Genomic DNA, 23829 nt, shown 5'->3' with positions numbered 1-23829 from the left:
TTGAACCTTACGTTCCCTTAGCTCTAAAATGCAGCTAGTAACAGTGCCTACTTCTCCCCAATTCCCCCCCTTTTAAAATATCACTTTCATAGATCTTTCAGTAAAAATCCAAAGCTTTTTTCACTTCATTTACAGAAAGAACAGGAAACAAAAGGAGGTGCTTTGAGATGTGGGTGCAGTTGGCTGGGGTCTAACTCAGGTGAAGAAATTTAGTCTCTCACACCAGCCTTCTGGTCCAGGCAGTTGAAGTCCTAACTCAGAAATGTTACAAACTGTTTCCTATCCCAAACCTACAGGATCAGTCACTTTTAGTTTGAAATCTTAAAAGATAAACATAGACATCAATTACTGTATGTTTCTTCTTCGTGCTGAGCTCTTTTTTATAAATGGAACTACTATCTTAAAATTCCTATATTTGTATGCTGGGAAACTCGCTTTGTTTCCCTGAATCCTTCAATGCCCATGTGGTATAGTATAGTCATCTTAAATGGAATATTTTTTTTTAAAGATTTTATTTATTTATTTGAGAGAGAGAGAGAGAATGAGAGATAGAGAGCACGAGAGGGAAGAGGGTCAGAGGGAGAAGCAGACTCCCCGCTGAGCAGGGAGCCCAATGCGGGACTCGATCCCGGGACTCCAGGATCATGACCTGAGCCGAAGGCAGTCGCTTAAACAACTGAGCCACCCGGACACCCTTAAATGGAATATTTAAGAAAAGCTGTAATGCTTAAATATTTGTGTGATCAGTGATAATTACAAGTGAATTATTTTAGAGATCTAAGGAGTGGTAAACCTCCTATCCCATATTTTTTCTGATGAATTCGAGAGCTTTTGTTTTGGAAGAGGGATATATATTCCCATGTCCTTTGTGTTAATACCTAGATCTGTGGCCTGAGACATGAGAATGGAATATAGGGTACCAAGATGGATTTTTGTTTTTTCTGTAACCCCCTCTAATGAGCTTATCATTTCTGCACCAGTGAAAATGTAAAATGTGTTGGGTACTTTTGTTTTTGTGATTGACCCTGGTAGCTTGTCAGATTAAACCAACTCTGACTTCTTTATCCTTTGGTATATACTAGAGCAAATTAATGGCTGTACATAATAGACGTTTCTTAAGCATAATGTCTCTTTGCATGCAGTAGGTATCAGGATGTGTTGACTATATCATAAGTGTGTGTTAACCTGATTTTGTCGCTTTATTCAAAGTAGAAGCCACTTGGCTAAGATGAAGAAACCCTTCAATAGAAAATATCCTTTCAGCAGGTGTGACCCTGACACAGCTGGCTCTATAGTTCTTCCCCATCTCTTATCCTCAAGAAAAACGCAATTACTTTCTTACTGAAAGCAGGAAAGGTTTTACCTTTTACAATCTGAGGGCAAATGGCCATTTGCCCACAAAAATGATTTATTTTTAGTTAGGCTGAGTACTAATTGGCTTTAATTCTTTTTGTTCAAAGAATAAATCGTATTCTTCAGTCAGTCATTCAGTTGCCACCTCTGTGATGCCTGGTTGTTACTGTGAACCTTCCTAACTTTGCCTCTTAGGCCATCTGCAACAGTCTATCACCTGCAGGTGTCCCTACCAAGAGCCATTCCAGTGGATTTGGGCCATCTCTGACATTAATGGACCTTCTTTCCCTTCATGAATGACACTGATAGGATATGTTCTCATCTGTAGGCTCAGGGAAGAATTTATGGAAAAATTAAAGAAGAAAACTTTGTTAGTCCTAAAGAAGAGGTGAAACTTGAAGCTCATATCAGAGTGCCGTCCTTTGCTGCTGGCAGAGTTATTGGAAAAGGAGGCAAAACGGCAAGTACATCAGCAAAACCTGTGCAGTGGTATGAAAGGGAAAGCGTTGAAAGGTACTTAGGAGTTCCAAGTCCCTGAATTTGGGCTAACTTATAAAAGCAGGATCATCTGGGCCAAGGTTTGGAGAAGACTGCCTTTTGTTCTTCCTGAGTGTTGGTGTCAGCCACTAGTCGAAGTAATGCCTTGCTTTCAGCCCACTTTGTGTGGGAGGACTCTCATGTACAAGGGGCACTTAGCATTTCTGGTTGACGTAACTTCAGCTTTTGATTTTTGCACACTTGATGGAAAGAAAACTTTTTAAAATGTCATCTACCTTTATAACCTACCTCTGTAACAAAAAAGCAAATGGTTGCCAGCTTCTCTTTAGCACATATAACTTCTAAGGTGTTTTCAAAGCTGTTTATAATTTTGAAGTAATTGAGTGCATCCACTTTGGAATCAGACTTTCAGGGATTCAGTCTGGTTCTGCCATTCACTTGTGTAATGGGTCAAATCAATTTTTTTGGCTAAGTCTTAGTTTATATCTAGATTACTAGATAGTTTACTAGTTTACTATCATCTTGAAATGGGCACAGTACTGATAACCTGATAGAATTATCAGTGGATTAGATGCAATTTGTAAAGCCACAGTTTAGTGTTTGGCCCATAGTAAGTGCTCAGCAAATGGTAATTTTTTTTAAAACCTCAATTTAACATGATGTGTTTATCTTGTTCAGGTGAATGAGCTCCAGAATTTGTCAAGTGCAGAAGTAGTTGTCCCTCGTGACCAGACACCTGATGAGAATGACCAAGTGGTTGTGAAAATAACTGGTCACTTCTATGCTTGCCAGGCAAGTGGGCTCTAATGTGGTAAGCTCTTTTGCTTCTTTCCCCAATGGAAGCAATTCTCCTGTGGGTGTGCCCCCACCCCATATAAATCTTCAGCATTGTTTGGTGCTTAACACGCTTAATCCCTTTTTAGCAGGTAATTTCAGACTACTAGGAAACTAAACTAGTATGTATCTTTAACCTTCAAATCTGAAGTTGGTGAAATGGAAGAGTAAAATCACTTTTAGTAACCTTTGATTAGGTAGAAATTTCAAATCCCTCTCCTTTTGCAGGTTGCCCAGAGAAAAATTCAGGAAATTTTGACTCAGGTAAAACAGCACCAACAGCAGAAAGCTCTGCAAAGTGGACCACCTCAGTCAAGACGGAAGTAAAGGCTCAGGAAACAGCCCACCACAGAGGCAGATGCCAAACCAAAGACAGATTGCTTAACCAACAGATGGGCGCTGAACCCCTAATATCCAGAATTACATGCACAAGTTTTTACCTAGCCAGTTGTTTCTGAGGACCAGGCAACTTTTGAACTCCTGTCTCTGTGAGAATGTATACTTTATGCTCTCTGAAATGTATGACACCCAGCTTTAAAAAAAATAAGTGGGGGGAGGGAGGGAAAGAGAGGAGCTCTGCACTTCCCTTTTGTTGTATTCTCGGTGTAACAAATATTCTAATTTTTCTTAATATACCCCCCTAATGCCAGAAATCGGCTTAATGATGCAGTCACTTAAATTCATAAAATATAGATTGCTCCCAAATCCAATTGTTAAAATTGGATCAGAATAGAATGATTACAGCAACTTAAGCTATTAGCATAGAAAAACTGTTCTCAGTTTTATTTTTATCTAACACTAACATGAATAACCTAAGGGAAGTGCTGAATGGTGTTGGCAGGGGTATTAAACGTGCATTTTTACTCAACTACCTCAGGTATTCAGTAATGCAATGAAAGCAAATTGTTTTTGTTTTTGTTTTGAAAAATTTTATATACTTTATAAAGATAAAAGTCCAACAGTTTTTTAAAAAACTTTAATTAGCTAACAGGAAAATAACAGAAAAGTTTTACTTCTGGCTGGTGACCGTAAAGCTGGAAAATTAATTTCAGGTTTTTTGAGGCTTTTGACACCACTAGTTGGAAAGTCCAATAAATGTTCAGTGATATGGAGCAGTGCCTATATTTGGAGAGCAGCAATACCATTTAATTTTTCGTTTATGGTAGGGAACTCTTTTGATGGTACTAAACAGAGCAAAGTGGTTGCAGGAGGTTTTGGAACGGCTAGTTTAAATGAGTTTCAGGAGACTTCAGTTTTTTTTGTTTGGCTACGTGATTAAATGCATAAAAATGCTTTGTGCTTTAGACTATCACTACCTAAAGTGCATGGATGAAGAGATGCAGCCCCTGTGGACTTTGGCAAAAAGCAAGCTTCAGCTTGTCCTACGGGATGCTTAGTTTGCCAACACACTTCAGACCAGTTGGTCTACACTTTGAGCAGACCCCAACAGAACTGCTTTGTGAAGACCAATGGGGTACTCAGACGGTGGGACAGTGTTTAAGGGCAGTATCAAGGCTACATCTCCATGTGCCAGGCACTGTCATGAGCCTCACTAAGCTATTTTGAAGATTTTTAAACAATGATCAAGAAAAATATAAGGCTACCTAAAATATTACATAAAATACAGAAGGATTTCTGTATTCTCTGCAACCAGTTGTTTGAAAAGTCAAAAAGCAGAGGATACCAGAAAACAGTATCTGGAATATAATTTGAATGACTATGAGAAGACATTTGACCTTTGATACAGAATACTGAATTCATGTGCCCATTCCTAAACTTGATGGCAAAGCCCAGTATGTACAATTATGTGGGTGTGGGTGGTCTCCAAGGCCACACTGCTCTCAGAATTGTTGCTTTTGTTCATTGAATGATCAGTCATCATTATCACACTGATCTGAAGGGCATATATAATAAGCCTTTGAAAAATATGGCCGCCTTTGTATTTCAAGATGAATTTCTACAGACTAGATACGTTTTTCTGATCATCATTATCACACTGATCTGAAGGGCATATATAATAAGCCTTTGAAAAATATGGCCTCCTTTGTATTTCAAGATGAATTTCTACAGACTAGATACGTTTTTCTGAAGATCACTGTTATCAATTAATTCTGAAGATCACTGTTATCAATTAAACATTTTGAAAAAGACTTGAAATGTTTTCCTAAATGTTTTCAGAAAACCAGTTCATTTTGTAGTTTTAGCCAAAAAGTGCCCTTTCACACAATTCACCTAGCATTCATAATTTTTTCATATAATGAATTGCAAAAATAAAATCATAGACTGGCTTTCTGGTTGGATTTCAGGTGAGATGTGCTTAGGCCAGAGCTCTTCCTCAGTGTTTAATTTTTCTCATGTTTGTTTTTATATATATATATAATATATATATACACACACACACACACACACACAGATAGGTGCTGCATTTATTTCTGCTGGTTTAAAATTCTATCATATTTCACTTCTAGCCTTTAGCAAATCGTTTTACCTTTAATTAAGCAATGGTAATGGAGTATCTAATTCTGTAATTGAGTTTTGTACTCACCGCACATGGATCATTCCTCATCTGTAATGTGCCCCAAATGCAGCTTCGTTTTCCAGATACCTTGATGCAGAATAAAGTTTTTCATCAGTAGGTGCAGCCTGGTGTATGGAATGTTTTATTTCTGGTTTTTCGAATAAATGTGAATGTTCAAATTTAATCAAGCTATAAACTCAGATTTTTACTAATACTATGTCAGTCTCAATTTACCACTAGATATTGGTGCTTACCTTATCATCTTCATTCTATAGTACTTACTGTGGATCTTGATACTACAGTGGTGCCTATAAAGTAAGAACTGTAGGTTTTTAAGTAATAAGACCAATGGGGTGGTTATGTGTTTTTTGCTTTATTTAAAAAAAAAAACGACTATTCCATTCTACAGAATAAGATTTACACTCAGGCAAAATCGAACTGTGGGCAGAGTACAGGGGCCAATGTTAACTCTGGGAAATCCTGCTGGGATCTCAGGAATAAAAACTATATTAAAATTTTAGTTTAAGTGTACTGATTCTTGGCGTGACAATCAGCTCACTTACCTACAATTTCCACATTCATTTAGCATGAGTGCCCACAGATAAGGCTTGTTTTGACAACAACCTGACCAATCAGGTGGAGTTTCAGAGCTGTATTTTTAAGAAGTAACCCAATCCAAATCTGATAATGACTGAAACAATTCATATCCTTTTATTCTCATTTGAACTCCACCGGAGTCGGGGATGAAGTGTCTTCTATTCCGAGAATGAAGTCTTCAGGTAAAGTCTCAGGTGCTATCTGTGCTAACTGGTCATCATAAGAACGCAGGGTCCATAATTTCTCTAATTCATAGGTTTCTCTGGTTTCTGGAAGCATCAAGTGAATCACCATGCTGCCTATCAATCAAGGACAGATAAGAATTAAAAATAAAGAAGCAGTTCATTAGCTTTTATTTTTGTGCTTTTCAAGCCTCTGTGATAGAACAGTGGTTGTCAAAGTATGGACCCCAGATTAGGATTACCTGGGGATTTACTAGAAATGCAAATTATGGATACCGTGCCTACAAAAATACCACAGAAATGACGTTCTGCTTTTCTAAGTGCATCATACAGGAGGTACATGGAGCAAGATGTAACATTCCTGGTGATGTTAACTTCACGCTCCATGGGTATCACATTTCTGCATATCCTATGAGCAAAGCATGGATTGCCTTTTGTTCTAGACTATCTTTTCAAGGATGACCGTGTAGTGAACAGTCTCAGAGGCCATCTCCCTCCAGAGCAAAGGACAGGTTTACTTATAGCAGTGGTTCTCAGGACATTTTTGATTTTCACAAATGGGGCTGGAGAAGAGAAGGGAGACTACTAAACATCCTACAATGCACAGGCTGTATTTCCCCACTCCCACCTGAATCACGTGGTCCTCAGCCTTAGCAGAAAAAGTGTCTTCCACCACAGCAAATGTGGGTCTCTTTCCTGCCCATTAGAAACAGGGTTCCTCTCTTAGAACTTTGTCTGCAGATGTCATCTGGCCCTGTGTTTCTCTATCTATTAGAAATGGGGGCTCAGGGAAGCGGGTGGGAAAAAAAATGCTGCTACTGTTACTGTGATGAGTAATAAAACTGGCCATCTCTAACCCAGGAATAGCTTGGAGTCTCTGACCAATACCCATGAAACTGGGCAGCTAACTTGTTATAAAATCTCAGACCCTTCACAGTTCTTAACAATTACTGTTTTTCCCTTTTTAGTAAGTATCTTGTGGGGGAGATACTCTGAAACTATGTATATATTAATACCCAAATTTATTAGGTCTTTTCAAAATTCCAGTCCTCTGCTCTTATCCTTCTCATTACCTGGAATGCCCTTTAACCTTCAACTCATCAGAGTCATTCTGGGCCAATGTTATGTACACCCCAAGCCTTCTACCACCACTGTGGGACCTCTCCCATCTCTACCATGTTATCCACTCTGCTCTCCACCATCTTTCTGACCTGCATGGCTAGTTATATACATATCACATTAGGTGAGGATTTCACATGCTAGTAAGACCTCTTGGGTTATAATTAAAACTTACTGTAAACAAATAATAAAAATTTCACATGAAAAAAAGCAATCTGAATCTCAAATCCTTTTGCAACTGAAAATAGTTCCAGATTAGGACAAAACAAATATCTGTAAAATATGTCAAAATAACTTACCAAAGTCCACGCAGAGCCAGTCATCAGTGTCCTTCCCTTCAATCTTAACATGAGGCTCACTTGTACATTTCAGGTATTTATACTGAAAAAAGCCAGATTATATATTAGGCGGGGGGATGGAGGAAGTCTCTGTTCTCACTGAGGATGGTCTGTGGGGGTATTTTTCTTGATCTTAAGAGGAATGAGCAGGCTAGTTCTCAAATTAACTACACCCCATAATAAATGTTGAGGACACTATTTCCCCCCCTAAATCCTACCTACCTCCTATCCTCTCTCTACTGAATCCTCCTGCCCAAACCCTTCTGAAAGGGCCATCCTACTCATATCCACCAAGGTGTCTCTGAGGAGAGAGGACCAAGCTCACTCTAACATCTGGTCCTCATCTACACCAACAACCTTCAGGACAATATTCATGGGATTTTATTATCCCATGTCTCTATTCCCAACGGGTCTTAGGAATGGTCCAAAACAACAGATATACTAATATCAGACAAATAGACTTTAAGTCAAAAACTATTACAAGAGACAAGGATACTAATACAGTGATAATAGGGTCAAATACCCCAGATGATATAATGATTACAAACATATGCACCAAAAATCAGGACTCCTAAACATATGGAAACAAACACTGACAGAACTGAAGGGAGAAACAGATGACAACACAACAATATAGAAGACTTAATACTTCATTTTCAATAATGGATAAAAAAACCAGACAAGATCAATAAGGAAATAGATGATTTGAACAACACTACAGGCTAAATGAAGCTACCAGACATTAATAGAACATTCCACCCAAAAGCAGAATACACATTTTCCTAAAGTGCACATGTAACATTCCCCAGGAAAGATCATATGTAGGCTGTAAAATAACTCTCAATAAATTTAAAAAGACTGAAATTGCAAAGTGTATTTTCTGATCACAATGAAATGAAACTAGAAATCAGAAGGAAAACCAAAACCAAAAAGTCATAAAAACAATGAGTCGAAGATATCACAAGGGAAAGCAGAAAATATCTTCAGACAAATGATACCAAAACTTAATGGGATACAGAGCAAGTAGTGTTAAGAGGGAAATTTATAGTTATAAAAGCTTCCATGAAAAAAAAAAAGTTCCCAAATCAACCACCTAAATTTACACCTTAGAGAACTAGGAAATGAAGAACAAATTAAAGCTCGCAGAAGGAAGGAAACAAAAGATTACAGAAAACCAAAACTGATAAAAACCCATGAAACCAAGATTTGGGCCTTGAAAAAGATAAACAAAACTGACAAATCTTTAGCTAGGCTGACTAAGAGAAAACGGAAGACCTGAATAAAATCAGAAATAAGCAAGGGGACATGACTTCTTAAAAGCATTATGAGTGCTATGAACAACCACACATCAGCTAACTGGGTAATTTAGACAAAATGGACAAATTCCTACAAACACACAACTTACCAAGATTGAATTGGGATGAAATTGAAAACCTCCAAACACTATTATATCTCAATTAAAAAAGAAAGAAAGAAGAAAAAAAAGAAAAAAACAATCTCCCAACAAAGAAAAGCCCTGACCAGATGGTTTCACTGTGAATTCCACCATTTAAACAAAAGCTAACACAAATTCTTCCCAAACTCTTCCAAAAAATTGAAACGGCAACACTTCATAACTCATTCTATGAAACCACCATTATCCTGAAACCAAGGCCAAAAGACACCACAAAAAAGAAAAAAAAACTACAGACCATTATCCTTGAGGAACACTGATGCAAAAATCCTCAATAAATTACTAGCAAGCCCAGTTCAACAGCATATTAAGAGGATTATATATCATGACTGGGATTTATTCCTGGAAAGGAAGGATGGTTCCACATGAAAATCAATCAATATAATAAACCACATCAACAAAATGAAAAAAGCCACAGGATCATCTCAGATTTATGCAGAAAAGTATTTTACAAAATTCAACACCCTTTCATGATAAAAATTACTCAACAAACTAAAAGATAAAAAGATAAAAGATAAAACTCAAGATAATAAAGGTCATACATGAAAAGCCTACAGCTATTATCCTACTCAATGGTGAAAGATTGAAAGTTTTTCCTCTAAGGTCAGGAACAAGCCAAGAATGCCCACTTTTGCCACTTCTATTCAACACGGTGCTGGAAGTTCTGGCCAGAGAAATTAGAGCAAGGGACGGGGGAAAAAAAAGGTAACCAAATTGGAAAGGAAATAAAATTATCATGGTTTACAGACAACATGACTTATATGTATAAAACCCCAAAGATTCCACAAAATCACATGTTAAAATAAATGAATTCAGCAAAGTTGATACAAAATTAACATGCCCAATCAGCTGTGTTTCTATACACTACCTAATCAACAACCTGAAAAGGAAATTAACAATTTCATTTACAATGGAATCATAAAGAATAAAATACTTACCAATAAATTTAACCATGGAGACAAAAAGACTTGTACACTGAAAACTACAAGATGTTGCTAAAGAAATTAAAGACGACATCAACAAACAGACACTCTGTATTCAGGGACTGGAAAACCTAACGTTGGTAAAATGTCAGTACTACCCAAAGCTAATTCAATGCAATCCCTACCAAAATCCCAAAGACTTTTTTAGCAAAAGTAGAAAATTCCATCCTAATATTTATATGTAATCTAAAAGGACCCCAAAAAGCCAAAAACAACCTTGAAAAGTTAGAACACAGTTGGAGCTCTCAACTTACTGATTTCAAAACTAACTACAGAGCTTTCATAATCACAACAGTGAGCAAGCAGGACACCTGGGTGGCTCAGTCAGTTAAGCATCCAACTCTTGGTTTCAGCGCGGATCATCTCATCTCAGAGTCGCGAGACTGTGCCACGTGACAGGCCACACACTCAGCGCAGAGTTGGCTTGAGATTCCCTCGCCCACCCACCCACCTGTGTACTCTCTCAAATAAAAATCTTTTAAAAAAGGGTGGGGCACCTGGGTGGCTCAGTTGGTTAAGCATCTGCTTTAGGCTCAAATAATGATCCAGGGGTCCTGGGATCAAGCCCCACCTCAGGCTCCCCGCTCAGTGAGGAGCCTGCTTCTCCCTCTGCCCCACCCACCCTCTGCTTGTGCTCTAATAAATAAATAAAATCTTAAAAACAAAACCAGTGAGCAAGGGACACCAATGGAATAAAAGAAAGCCCATACAATCATGATTTTCAACAGGGGTGCCAAGTTCATTCAATGGGAAAAGGGCGGCCTTTTCAACAAAGGGAGCAGGGAAAACTACACATCTCCGTGCAACACAACAAAGCTGGACCCGTACTTTACACCATGTACAAGAACTAACTTAAAACCAATCAAAGACCTAAACATATCACCTAAAATTTTTAGCAGAAAACACAGTGGAAAGGCTTCCTGACACATGACACTTGCATTTGGCAATGACTGCTTGGATATGACACCAAAGGCACAGGAACAACAACAGATAAACTGGACTTTATCATAATTAAAAGCTTTTGTGCATCCAAGGACACTACCAATAGACAACCTAAAGAATGAAAGAAAATATTTGTAAATCACATACTTGTTTTGGGATTAATATCCAGAATATATACGGAACTCCTACAACTTCACAACAACAAAAAAAAACCACCTGATTAAAACATAGACAAAAGACTTCATTAGGCTTTTTCCCAAAGACATACAAACGGCCAGTAACATGTAAGAGGATGCTCAACATCACTAATCAGGGAAGTGCAAATCAAAACCACAATGAGATGCCACTTCCACCCATTAGGATTACTGTGATCAAAAACCCAGAAAATAAGAAGTGTTGGCAAAGATACAGAGAAACTGGAACCCTTGTGAACTGCTGGTGGGAATGTAAAGTGGTGTGGCCACTAAGGAAAAGAGCATGGTGGTTCCTCAAAAAATTAAAAGCAGAATTATCACGATCCAGCAATTCCAATCCTAAAATTAAAAGCAGGGACATGAATAGACATTTCTACACTCACGTTTATAGCAGCAATATTCACAATCTCCAAAAGGTGGAAGCAACCCAAATGAAAATCAATGGATGAATTGATACAATGTGATCTATACATACAATAAAATGCTCAGCCTTCAAAAGATGAAATTCCAACACAAGCCACAACATGGATGAACTCTGAAAACATTATGCTAAGTGAAATAAGCCAGTCATAAATGATAAATAGGGTATGATTCTACTCACATGAGGTACTTAGAGTAGTTGAATTCAGAGAGACAGAAAGCAGAATGGTGGTTGCCAGGATAGAGAAGGAGAATGGAAAATTACTGTTCAATGTGTACAGAATTTCAGTTTTGCAAGACGAAAAACATTCTGGAGATGGATGGTGGTAAATGACTGCACAATGATGTGAATGTAACTAATGCCACTTAACTGCACACTTTTAAAAATGGTTAAATGGTTAAAATGGAAAACCTCCCATTCCTTTTATATCTGCAAGTGCAATGGTCACGTCTAAGTCTTCATCTTACTCTGTCCCACTAGAACATCTAACAGAGATCCTGCAACCCCGTCTTATAACTTATAACTCTATGCCCTCTTGGTTCTCTTTCTGTCTCTCCAACTACTTTTTGGAATCTTCCTTTGCTTTGCCATATTGCACCAGGGTTCTGTTTTCAGTCCCCTTCTTATTTTACCACCCTTCTCTAGGCAAACCTAACTTTGTTTTGGTCTTAACTGTCTGACCAATTTTCTACTAGCTGAGAGAGGTCATGCTCCCCTTTAGAGTGTTATCAGAATCAGCTAAAGGCCTCCAAGTATATTCCTCACTCTGATTCCTATTCAGTCTAATTAGAAAATGAACTGCCTTCCCTTTCCTCAACTGGACCTATGAATTCGGAGGGTGAGGACTAGATCTTTTCCATCCTTCCAATACCCAGCACAGTGCTTGGAAACACTGGACACATTCAAACATTTGAATTAAACTACAGGCCAACACGGTCCAATAGAACTTTCTGCAATTATGGAAACGTTTTATAGTTGTGCTGTACAATATGGTAGCCATTAGCCACATGTGGCCACTCAGTACCTGAAATATGGCTAGTACAACTGTAGAACTGAATTTTTATTTTATAATTAGTCACATGTGGCTAGTAGCTACCACAATGAACAGTGCTGCTCTAGAAATTCCTTTGGGTTATACTGTCTTCTAGCCTGCCTCAAATTATTTATTTTTATATTTTTATTTATATTTTTTATTCATTCATTTATTCATTCATTCACTCAATGACCACAAGAGACAAGAATTAGAAATATCCTGACTCATTTGTCCCCATAACTTTCACTATCAACGAACATCAAACACATGCAAATACTGAGAATCTGGGCTTCTTACATCATGCACTTTTTAAGTGCTGCTCCTCAGCATGATGCACTGACACTCGTCTATTAATGATTCCGAAGAGAAGAGAAAGCATCCTACCATTTTCACAATGTAGTAGGCCATCGCATGCAAGTGTCGGGTGGAAGTTCCGCTACCAATCACAAAGTAATCTGTATATTTCAGTTCTGGAGGAACCTTGATCACACAAATGTCTCTTGCATTTTCTTGCCTCAGAAGTGAAACCAGCATATCGATGTCAAACTTGGGACCAGTATGATCTGAAATGCACAAAGATTCACTTGTGTCAGGTGGCCAAGCAGAAGATTCTGTATGCATCCAGATGCAGCAGCTAACAATGAAACTGCTCCTCCAGGGCGCCTGGGTGGCTCAGTTGGTTAAGCGACTGCCTTTGGCTCAGGTCATGATCCTGGAGTCCCGGGATCGAGTCCCACATCGGGCTCCCTGCTCAGCAGGGAGTCTGCTTCTCCCTCTGACCCTCCCCCCTCTCATGTGCTCTCTCTCTCTCAAATAAATAAAATCTTTAAAAAAAAAAAAACAACTGCTCCTCCATGAAGGTGTTTAGAATCTAAATGTTTTGAAGGACAGCAGTGTCCAGACCTCCTGGAAGCTAAACCTGGGCAGTGGTTTCATACAGCATCACTCAACTTTTATGGGAAGAGTGAATGTTCAGGTTACACAGAGCCACCATACATCCTTTGCTATTACCACATGCAAGTAAAACCATACATCCACAACAAATGGCTTTCTGTTTACTAATACCTGAGGAAATGAGTGACACATCTCGAACATACACAGAACTACAACTGTAGTTGTAGTTGACCTGAAAAGGCTCTTAGGTAGTGTCTGGTCCACAATCTTAACACTTGAGAGATGAAGAAGATTAGGCCTAGCAGAATAAATGAGCAGGCCCCAAGCCAACCTTGGGGAGAGCTAAAACTTTAACAGTGAGAGTTAAACTTTAACAGTGATTTTCATTTTGAATCCTCAAGGTTTTCTTATAAAGCCATTTGGGTTATGTAGCAACTGTTATCTGTGAAAACTTAACTTTCTTTTTTTCTGTAGAGATTTGCATATTCTGTTCTTTACCTTGGAGTATTAGAACCTGTAAATTGTAGCTCTCCTACGTTCTAAAACTGATTCCCAAGAACCCGTTGGCTAAGTCCACTAAGACCTCTCCCTCTCACACCCCAACCTTTCACAGATGACATCTGTTTACAATCTCTCAAATTTCTAAAAACTTGCAATAATTAGAGGACCTTCAATTGACCCCGTCTCCCACTAGCGCTTATTATGCACCTCTTGGACTCCAGCCCTAGCTCTTCCTCAAAATCCTCACACCCTCACACTTTTGCCAAGTCCACTTCTCGGGACGCTAGGAAGAGTATGAAGGGAGCTGAGGACAGTGAGGCTGTGATGCCAAGGGTCCGGTGCGGCCATTCGGACGTCTGGGGTTTTGGAGACGTCAGTTTAAGTTGGGGCCAACATCTTTGAAGTCCCTTCCAGCTCCTGAGCTGTAGGAGCTTTGCTGACTCCAAGAGAAAATGCATTAATAGGGGAACTCAGAGGCTCCTCGACTGAGACCCGGCTCCCGGCTGCCCGGAGGGGCGGCCGCCGCCGCCACCGCCCTCCTCCAGGCCCGTACCTGCTGTGCCTGAATCCGGGCGCCCCTGGCCGGCTGCCCTCTCCTCCAGGCCCGGTCCGCCATGCAGACCGCGCGCGCGGTCCGGTGTCAGGCAGGCCAGACCCAGCGCCGGTCCCGCCTTAAGCCGCCCCGCAGCCAGCAGCCCAAGCCGCGGCCCGGGGCCCACCGAGGGCCCCGCTCCCGGGAATAGGGCCCCACGCCACAGCAGCGACACGAGCCGCCACGCCACACAGCCTCCGGAGCCCATCGGCTTCGGCGAGCGACGACTCACGGGGCGGGCCTTAATGGAACCCGAGCAGGTCGGCTTTCCATTGGCCAGGCCAACGCGTCAAGGCCTAGAAAATTGTCGTGAGGGGCGTGGGCGGGGCCAGAGCCCGGAGGTGGGCGGAGTCTGAAGGCCTGAGGGCCGGGCGGTGACCCGGAAGGGCTGATTTGGGTTTAGGTTCTGTAGGAGGCGGTGGGCTAGTATTTGACTGCCCACCCCTTGCTTTGCCCTACGTCGTGGTGCAGTGCGCTAAGGTGTTCACTCTCTTCTCTAAATGTCTTCCTCCACTGGAATGTAAACTGCACGAAAGCAGTTTGGTTTGTTTTGAACTGGTCTCCACAGAACCTAAAAGAGCTGGTCCTGAATGTATGGAAGTTGCTGCTGTTGATTACGATGAGGGATAGAAGCAAAAAATGTTCACCTTTAGCCCAAAAGGCTGACTTACAGCCTGCACAGTTCTGATAAGGATCAAATAGTACTGGCTGCTACATTCTTAAAGGGTCTCATCACTGCCTATACTTCTCACCAAGAGTTAATATCTAGCTGAATGATAAGCACCGAAGAAATCTTGTGAAATTAGTTTTATGAGTAGAAGAAGTTCGAAGAAGATACGTAGGATCGAATACTCCCCGCACGTCCCCTCCCTCCCTTCCCCCTTGAGCATTACGCGTTTAAGGACCAGCTTCATACAGCAAAAGGGCTGCTCTTTCTACCCCCGACTCCTGTACCCGTGCTACTTAAATAAGCTTAGTAAGCTGCACTGTAAAATGCCCCAAGAGTTCTTTCTTGGCCATTATGCTTATAAATCCTGCAATAATTGCTGGAATTAGGACATAAAATTTCCTACTCATTGCCTATTACCAAGAAAATTATCAAGATTCCCTTGCAAATTTGAAATCCCATGAAGAAAATCTGTTATTCTGAGGTGGGGTGGGGCGGGAGGTAGAGGTGTAAAGGACCATTTGGGAAACTTTCTTCGTGTACACTCTCTGTATGGTGTTGTTTAGGCCAAGAGCCTGCATTGTGGGGCCCACCTCTGTGAGAACAAAGAATGCTGAGGTCCAGTTACACTATTAAACCATAGGATTTGAGAGCTGAAAGAGACCCAGGGAAGAAAAGTGACTTGCCTCTGGCCAAGCCAAAACTAGAAGCAATTTCTGAAATCCAAGCTTGGTAATTTCTGAAAGCAAGAAACCAGGAGAAGGGGGCAAATATCCCAAATGTCTGGAACAGTACCAAGCACACAGTAGGTACTCCAAATTCTTGATACATTATTTAATTTCTCTTACAGAAAAAAACTCCAAGCACTAATTTTGGGGAAATTATAAACTACAGAAACTAATATAAGTACCTGTGTGTACCACCCCAAATACGAGTTAGTTTTGAAAATAAGAAGAATACAGTATTACAGGGGCGCCTGAGTGGCTCAGTCGTTAAGCGTCTGCCTTCGGCTCAGTCATGATGGGATCGAGCCCCGCATCGGGCTCCCTGCTCCACGGGAAGCCTGCTTCTCCCTCTCCCACTCCCCCTGCTTGTGTTCCCTCTCTCGCTGTGTCTCTCTCTGTCAAATAAATAAATCAAATCTTAAAAAAAAAAAAAGAATACAGTATTACAGATAAAAGTTAAGTCTCATCCTCTTCACTTCCATTTCCCAGAACATACGCTTGGATTTGGTGTGTTTCTCCTAGCTTTTGCCATCAGCTCCATGTTACTACCCTTTTCTCTGAACATCCCAAACCTGATTTACCATCTGTATTTGCCATCTCATTTAATGGATCATCATCCTCATATCCTAAACTCTGGGTTGCATTCACTCCAGGACCTCCTGGCAATAACTAATCCATTGTCAGATCCTGCTTATGCTACCTCCAAAGGATTTTTTAAAAATTCAGCTTCTTGGGGCACCTGGGTGGCTCAGTTGTCAAGCGTCTGACTTGGGCTCAGGTCATGGTCCCAGGATCCTGGGATCAAGCCCCACATCAGGCTCCCTGCTCAGCGGGAAGCCTGCTTCTCCCTCTCCCACTTCCCCCCACTTGTGTTCCCTCTCTCCCTGTCTCTGTCAAAAAATAAATAAAATCTTAAAAAAAAAATTCAACTTCTTGTCTTCATTCCCACCTCCTCAGTCTGAGTCCCCATCAGCTCTGTCACCAATCCATCTCTACTTTTTCCTCCCTTCATGCTGCTATGCATTCTACTAAAATTATTTTAGCACCGTCTGCTTTTTGCTGTTTTCCAAACACACCATAACCTTTCAATGCCGAGCTTTGCATATGCTATTCCATTTTCTTAGAGTGCCCTTCCTCCACCTTTTCACAAGATGAACTCAGACTCACTCCATAGGACCTACCTTAAACATTAAGGCGTCTCCCCCCTACTCTCTCATATGGTCCTTCATGGGAGAAGCCACTGGCAGTGCTCTGGTTTGCCCTGAAGCCATAGGTTCGGTGGTTCATCTTGTTCAGGTTGGACTCCCTCTGCAACAGCCATGAATAGCATGCCAGACAGACCAACACAAAACATCTGAGAAAGCATGCAACACAGACCCTGTGCCCCGTGGGGAGCTCAGGTGAAGAAAGACAGTGCCTTACCCTTGCATTATAAAATAATGAGCCCTTGTTGCTCCTCTCTATTTTTTTTCAAAGAAAAAAAATACAGAAATCAATTAAAACATTTAAATATGAAAAACCAAAGGAAATTGGGTGGGAAGAGGAAAGAGAGGAAAGGAACTGGAGTTTCTTGGGAAGGAAGTGTCCCCCATGTCACCATGCCCATTAATGAATGGGCTTGAGGCCTGGGATACGAGGCTCACACGGTGAATTTGCAGTGACACAGCTCCTTGTAGATCTGTCAACGACGTTTGGGCATGTCCTGCTGGGTGCAGCTGAATGGCTGAGACAGGGCCAGGTACTTGCAGTCCCGGGTGTTAACAAAGCAGGCCACGAGAACCACCTACCTAGCATCCCCCAAGTCAGGACCTGTGCTACACACTTCACAGGAGCCAGATCCGTCTCCTCTCTTCTCTTTAAAAGGATTTCCCCCTCTTCTGATTAGGAGGTTTGCAAACAGGACAAAAGAATTTTTAAACAGAAATATACTTAGAGTATAACTAATGGGCTTTGTAAGGGAGGCAATTTTAATCTTAGCCCTTCTCTCTGTGTGGTTTCCTGAGGGCAGAAACTGTACAAAGAGTGGAAATCTGGGAAAAGGATGAAACTTAAATGAGGGAGGAACATTAGCTGAGGCTGGAAAGGAGTGGTCCCAACCTTTTTAATTTTAACGAGCTTTTGTTTTAAAAATTGTGGCTCTTTCCACACACGCATGACAAAAAGCTGCTGTGTGCTAAGCAATGCTTTTAAATAAAATTATATCGAATTACGTTTAGCATCTACATCCATTTGCTGTGGGAGATGGTTGTTTATTCTGTCCAAAGACAATGTGTGATCCACATATGGATTTGAGGCTCCTTTGCAACCAAAAGGAAGTTCATGGGTTTACAGATTAGGACACACAAACGTGTAAGAAACTGATGCACAGACTCAGCAAAGGTTGGACTTGATAAACTCCTGAGTCCCCAAACTATATGAATTCAGTCATTAATTTATTAAACAATTATATGCCAGACGTGATGTTAAGTGCCCCACAGTCAAGTGTGGGTACATCAGGGAAGCTTGCTCAGCCTTTCTCTAGTTTAACCCCTGGGCTCTGCTCTGTCCCAACTTGCTCTGTTCTTCCTTCCTCTGTGTTCTCTTCGAAGCAGGTCCCTGAGGCTCCTCTGGTGTCCTCTCCACCAGTCGCACCCTAACCCTCTCCCCAGTCGCTGGGGCTAGCTGCCCACACCTCTATGACTGCAACTTCCCACCTTCCTAGCTTCCCCTGAAGCCCCAGGGAACAAGTTTGGGAGCCTTTTGACTGCTGCAAACAGAGCAAACAGGATGTTATTAGGGTCCAGAATCTTAGGAAGTCCTCTTAGTCACAGACCCTGGTTAATACATAATTCCCAAATCCCTCAGCGAGTTGCTTCAACACTCTGTTCTCAGCCCCCTGAAGGCAGAGATTATCAAACCATCATCCTCTTCTGATTCCGCCTTTCAAAAGCAGCACAGACTGAAAGCAAAATCCAAGCCTAACAGCAGATGGTCCCATTCTCAAGTGGGGGACATTTTGCTTTTCTGTGGACCCCACTAATGGGTAACATCCCCCCCAAGTCTTTACTTCAGGTAGGAAGGAAAATCGTAAAAACAAACAAACGGAAACAAAAACCTTTTGTTAATTAACATGAAAGACACAATGCTGACAAACCTTGTCTCTGAAATCATAGATTATGAGAAACTGCCGCTGGGAATTACTTCGATGAGAATGGAACATCTTACCCTTGCCTGAAGCCTCAGAAACACGTGGGTCATTTCACACTGAGAAGCAGTTTTGATAACGCTCCCCCCGCCAACACACACTCTTCAGAGAAAGGGGTTTCAGACCCAACTCTCCACATGTATCTCAACTTTGTCTTTCTAAGGAGCAAGGTCCCTGAGTCTGCATTTCAGCTCGGCTGGGAGTCAGATTCTGGCGTCCCTAACGGCACGGACAACGATGTTACCCACAGGACACGTTTCTCCCCAGAACCCGCACCCCTGCTGAGTCAATGAGCTTTCTCCTGTGGTATTACATAATGACGGCGGAGCTCTGTGGCCCTCCTGACCCAAAAGGCAAATCAGAGCTCCACTCCCCACCAACAACACCTTGGGCTGTTCTCTTGCCGTCAAAACCCGATTTCTGACTGGCCTCTGATTTCTTCTATTCTGACCTGTTGACAATTGAATAAAGATTCTGTTTGCTTTTCCTTTTTATAATCCCAGTTTTATGAATTTCCTCTATTTCCGAATTATGATGGCACGAGTAATTCTGAAGAGCAAATGAGCGTCAGCCCTGATGGCTGAGCTCCAGCAGGCTGCTTCAGAGCAAACCAACCGCCTCCTCAGCTGCAGCTCCCATCCCCTGATCAGGTCCCGGCTGTGGCTCATTTCCAGCCCTGTGTCAGGTCACCACCACAGGAGGGTGCCCAGAGGCGGCAAGTGGCCAAATTTGAACCTGGGATCTCCTCTTTACAACTTCACAGTTTGGGGCAAGTGACCACAGACATTCAGGCCCACGGTGGTGACACATCCATTCTCCTCTCTCCCCGGGGGCTTCACAAATCCACGCCGAATAGAAATTCTGAGAAATATTATATATACAACTATTAGGAGCACTGCAGGCTGGTCCATTCAAGCTTCTTGAAATACAGAGAGGCTTTCTTAGCTCCCTGGGGAAAGGTCCGAGGCCCAGTCTAGCCCTGAGATGAGTGGCTTCTGGGGACACTGCATTTCCTCCAGGCTCTTTCGGCCATTTCCTGCTGCTAATGCAAGAAGCCGCTGTCTGGAGCAAGGTGATAACATCAAAGGCACGGTTACTTTCGGCACCAATAACACTGGTAGCATTCAGTGGTTTTATTACAAAGGCAGACCTCATTTTATTGTGCTTCCCTTTACACTTCACAGATCCTGCATTTTTTACAGATTGAAGGTCTGGGGCAACCCTGAGTTGAGCAAGTCTATCAGCACCATTTTCCCAACAGCATTTGCTTGCTTCACATCTCTGGGTCACATTTTGGTATTCTCAAAATATTTCAGACTTTTTCATTATTATTATATTTGTTATGGTGATCTGTGATCAGCAGTCTTCGATGTTACTACTGTACTGTTTTTAGGTGCCACAAAACGCACCCATACACGTTCGCAAACTTAATAAATGTTGTGCCTTCTGACTGTTCCACAGGCAGGTGGTGCCCCGCCTCCACCCCGCCCCCACGTCTTTCTCCTTCTCCCTGGGCCTCCCTATTCCCTGACATACGACAACATTGAAGTTAGGCCAATTAGTGACCCTACAATGGACTCTAAGTGTTCAAGCGAAAGGAAGAGTTACACATCTCTCATTTTAAATCAAAAGCTAGAATTGATTATGCTTAGTGAGGAAGGCATGTCAAAAGCTGAGGTTGGCGGGGAAGCTAGGTCTCCTGTGCCAGTTAGCCAAGTTGTGAATGCAACGGAAAAGTTCCTAGAAGAAATTAAAGAAGCTATTCCAGTGAACACAGGAATGATAAGAAAGCAAAATAGCGTCATTGCTGACGTGGAGAAAGTTGTAGTTAGATAGTTAGAAAGATCACATTAGCCACAATATTCCCTTAAACCAAAGCCTAATCCAGAGCAAGGTCCTAACGCTCCTCAATTCTGTGAAGGCTGGGGGAGGTGAGGAAGCTGCCGAAGACGAGTCTGAAGCTAGCAGAGGTTGGTTCGTGAGGTGTAAGGAAAGAGGCCATCTCCAGAACATGACAGTGCAAGGGGGAGCAGCAGGTGCTGATTAGAAGCTGCAGCAAGTTCTCCAGAAGCTGTAGCTCAGATAATCCAGGAAGGTGGGCTGCCCTAAACAACTGATCTTTAATCTAAACAAAACAGCCTTTTATTGGAAGAACATGCCACCTAGGACTGCCATAGCCAGAGAGAAGTCAGTACCTGGCTTCAAAGCTTCAAAGGACAGGCTGACTCTGGTTAGGGGCTAATGCAGTGGGTGACTTTTAAGTTGAAGCCAGTGCTCATCTGCCATTCTGAAGATCCTCGGGCCCTTAAGAATTATGCTAAATCTACTCTGCCTGTGCTCTCTAAATGGAACAACAAAGCCTGGATGACAGCACACCTGTTCACAACATGGTCTACTGAATATTTTAAGCCCACTGTTGAAACCTAGTGCTCAGGAAAAAGGATTCCTTTTTTAAAAAGTTTTTATTTAAATTCCAGTTAGTTAACACAGGGTAATATTAGGTTCAGGGGTACAATATAGTGATTCAACACCTCCATACACCACCCTTGCTCATCATAGCAACTGAATCCCCATCCCCTATTTCTCTCCCCCGAAACCACCCTCCTGGCAACCATCAGTTTGTTCTCTATAATTAAGAGTCTGATGCTCGGTTTGCCCCCTCTCTCTTTTTTCTCCTCTCTCTGCACATTTGTTTTGTTTCTTAAATTCTACCTATGAGTGAAATCATATGGTATTTGTCTTTCTCTGACTTATTTTGCTTAGCATAATACTCTTTAGCTCCATCCATTTCATTGTAAATGGCAAGATTTCATTCTTTTTTATGGCTGAGTAACATTCCATTATATGTATCTCACATCTTCTTTATGCATTCTTTAATCGATGGACACTTGGGCTATTTCTGTAATGTGGCTACTGTAGATAATGCTGCTATAAACACTGGGGTGCATGTATCCCTTTGAATTAGTATTCTTGTATTGAGTCCTTTTAAGATATTACTGCTCATTGATAATGCACCTGGTCACCCAAGAGCTCTGATGCAGATGGACACTGAGGTTAATGTTGCTTTCATGCCTGCTAACACAATGTCCATTTTGCAGCTTATGGATCAAGGAGTAATTTTGACTTCCAAGTATTCTTATTGAAAAAATATATTTTGTAAGCTTGCAGCTGCCACAGAGAGTGATTCCTCTGATGGATCTGAGCAAAGCAAATGGAAAACCTTCTGGAAAGGATTCACCATTCCAGATGCCATTAAAAACATTTGTAGTTTGTTGAAAGTGGTCAGAATTATCAACATGAACAGGATCTTGGCAGAAGTCGACTCCAGCCCTCATGGATGGTGCGGAGGGGTTCAAGGCTTCAGTGGAGGAAGTACCTGCAGATGTGGTGGAAACAGCAAGAGAACTAGAACTAGATGTGCAGCCTGAAGATGGGGCTGAATGGCTGCAACCTCATGATCAAACTTTAATGGATGAGGAGTTGCTTCTTATGGATGTGCAAAGAAAGTGTGGTTTCTTGACATGGAATCTACTCCTAGTGAAGATGCTGTGAAGATTGTTGAAAGGACAACACAGGATTTAGAATATTCCATAAACTTGGTTGATAAAGCAGCAGCAGAGTTTGAGGGGGTTGACTCCAATTTTGAAAGAAGTTCTGTGCTTCACACAGCATTGCACTTCATGGAAGGAAGAGTTCATCTATGTGGCCAACTTCATTGTTGTCTTATTTTAAGAAATTGCCACAGCCACTTCAACTTTCAGCAACCACCACCCTGACCAGTCAGCAGCCATCCACATCCAGGCAGGACGCTCCACCAGGAAAAGATTACCAAAAATCACTGAAAGCTTGAAGGATGGTTAGCATTTTTTAGCAACAAAGTGCTTTTAATTAACGTATGTACATCATTTTTTTAGACATAAGGCCATTGCACACTTAATAGACTACAGTATTGTGTAAACATAACTTTTATATGCACTGGGAAACCAAAACATTCATTTGCTTCACTTTATTGCCATTGTCTGGAACCAAACCTGTGGTATCTCTGAGGTGTGCCTGTGTGAGGTGAGGTAATTTTTTGGATTAGCCAACCAAAAATGTGAATCGAATAAGAAATAATGTCTTTAAGTTGGAGGGTAGATTTGGTAGGAAAAGGCAAAGAGGTCAGGGCTTTAAGTTTTAAAACTCTAGACAAGTTTGAATACAATGGCTTAAATTTCGTTTCTACAAGGTTGTCCAGACTACACATGAGGAATGAAAAGACTGTTAATAACTTATTCTTTTAAAAAGTTATAATGCTGTATTTCAAACCTATAGAAGAGTGGAGAGAAAAACAAATGAACTACTGAGATTTACCAGGTGTTCATTTTGCTCTCTTTGTTTCAGATCACTCCCCCGCCTTTTTTTTTTTTTTTGAAGATTTTATTGATTTGTCAGAGAGAGAGAGAGAGAGAGAGAGAGAGACAGAGAGAACACAAGCAGGGGGAGTGGCAGGCAGAGGGAGAGGGAGAAGCAGGCTCCCTGCTGAGCAGGGAGTCGGACGCGGGGCTCCATCCCAGGACCCCAGGATCATGACCTGAGCCAAAGGCAGATGCTTAACCGACTGAGCCACCCAGGCGCCCCCTCTTTACCCCTTTAGACATGTTACAGATTCAGCTCAAGCCCCTTCACACCCCTCCCTAATCCCATGTCTCTCTCCCCATCATTAGAGACAACCACTACCCTGAATTTTTTTTAAAGATTTTTATTTATTTATTCGTCAGAGCACAAGCAGGGGGAGCGACAGGCAGAGGGAGAGGGAGAG

General features: G+C 41.6%; 2 protein-coding genes across 4 annotated transcripts in view; one reads left to right on the top strand and one right to left on the bottom strand.

The window, feature by feature from the left end:
• Positions 1 to 5387, top strand: part of IGF2BP3 (insulin like growth factor 2 mRNA binding protein 3) — a 143487-nt gene extending 138100 nt beyond the window's left edge. For all 3 annotated transcript variants that reach the window (XM_028119258.2, XM_028119257.2, XM_028119256.2), the window contains 3 exons: positions 1682 to 1813; positions 2530 to 2643; positions 2914 to 5387. In XM_028119258.2, the coding sequence (XP_027975059.1) occupies positions 1682 to 1813; positions 2530 to 2643; positions 2914 to 3012 (345 nt within the window). In that variant the 3' untranslated portion in view covers positions 3013 to 5387. The remainder of the gene's footprint in view (positions 1 to 1681; positions 1814 to 2529; positions 2644 to 2913) is intronic.
• Positions 5388 to 5557: 170 nt separating this feature from the next.
• Positions 5558 to 14683, bottom strand: MALSU1 (mitochondrial assembly of ribosomal large subunit 1). The gene is made up of 4 exons (XM_028119259.2): positions 14414 to 14683; positions 12850 to 13028; positions 7401 to 7482; positions 5558 to 6099 (listed from the first exon to the last, which is right to left on the bottom strand). The coding sequence occupies exons 1-4, from the start codon at positions 14658 to 14660 to the stop codon at positions 5921 to 5923; spliced, it is 687 nt and encodes a 228-aa protein (XP_027975060.1). The 5' UTR covers positions 14661 to 14683; the 3' UTR covers positions 5558 to 5920.
• Between the last annotated feature and the right edge of the window lie 9146 nt (positions 14684 to 23829).

Source organism: Eumetopias jubatus, unplaced genomic scaffold, assembly GCF_037043125.1.
Source record: "Eumetopias jubatus isolate StellerSeaLion01/CBP00866 unplaced genomic scaffold, mEumJub1_p1.0 scaffold_14, whole genome shotgun sequence".
Lineage (NCBI taxonomy): Eukaryota > Metazoa > Chordata > Mammalia > Carnivora > Otariidae > Eumetopias > Eumetopias jubatus.
This window is presented reverse-complemented; position numbering and strand designations above follow the sequence as displayed.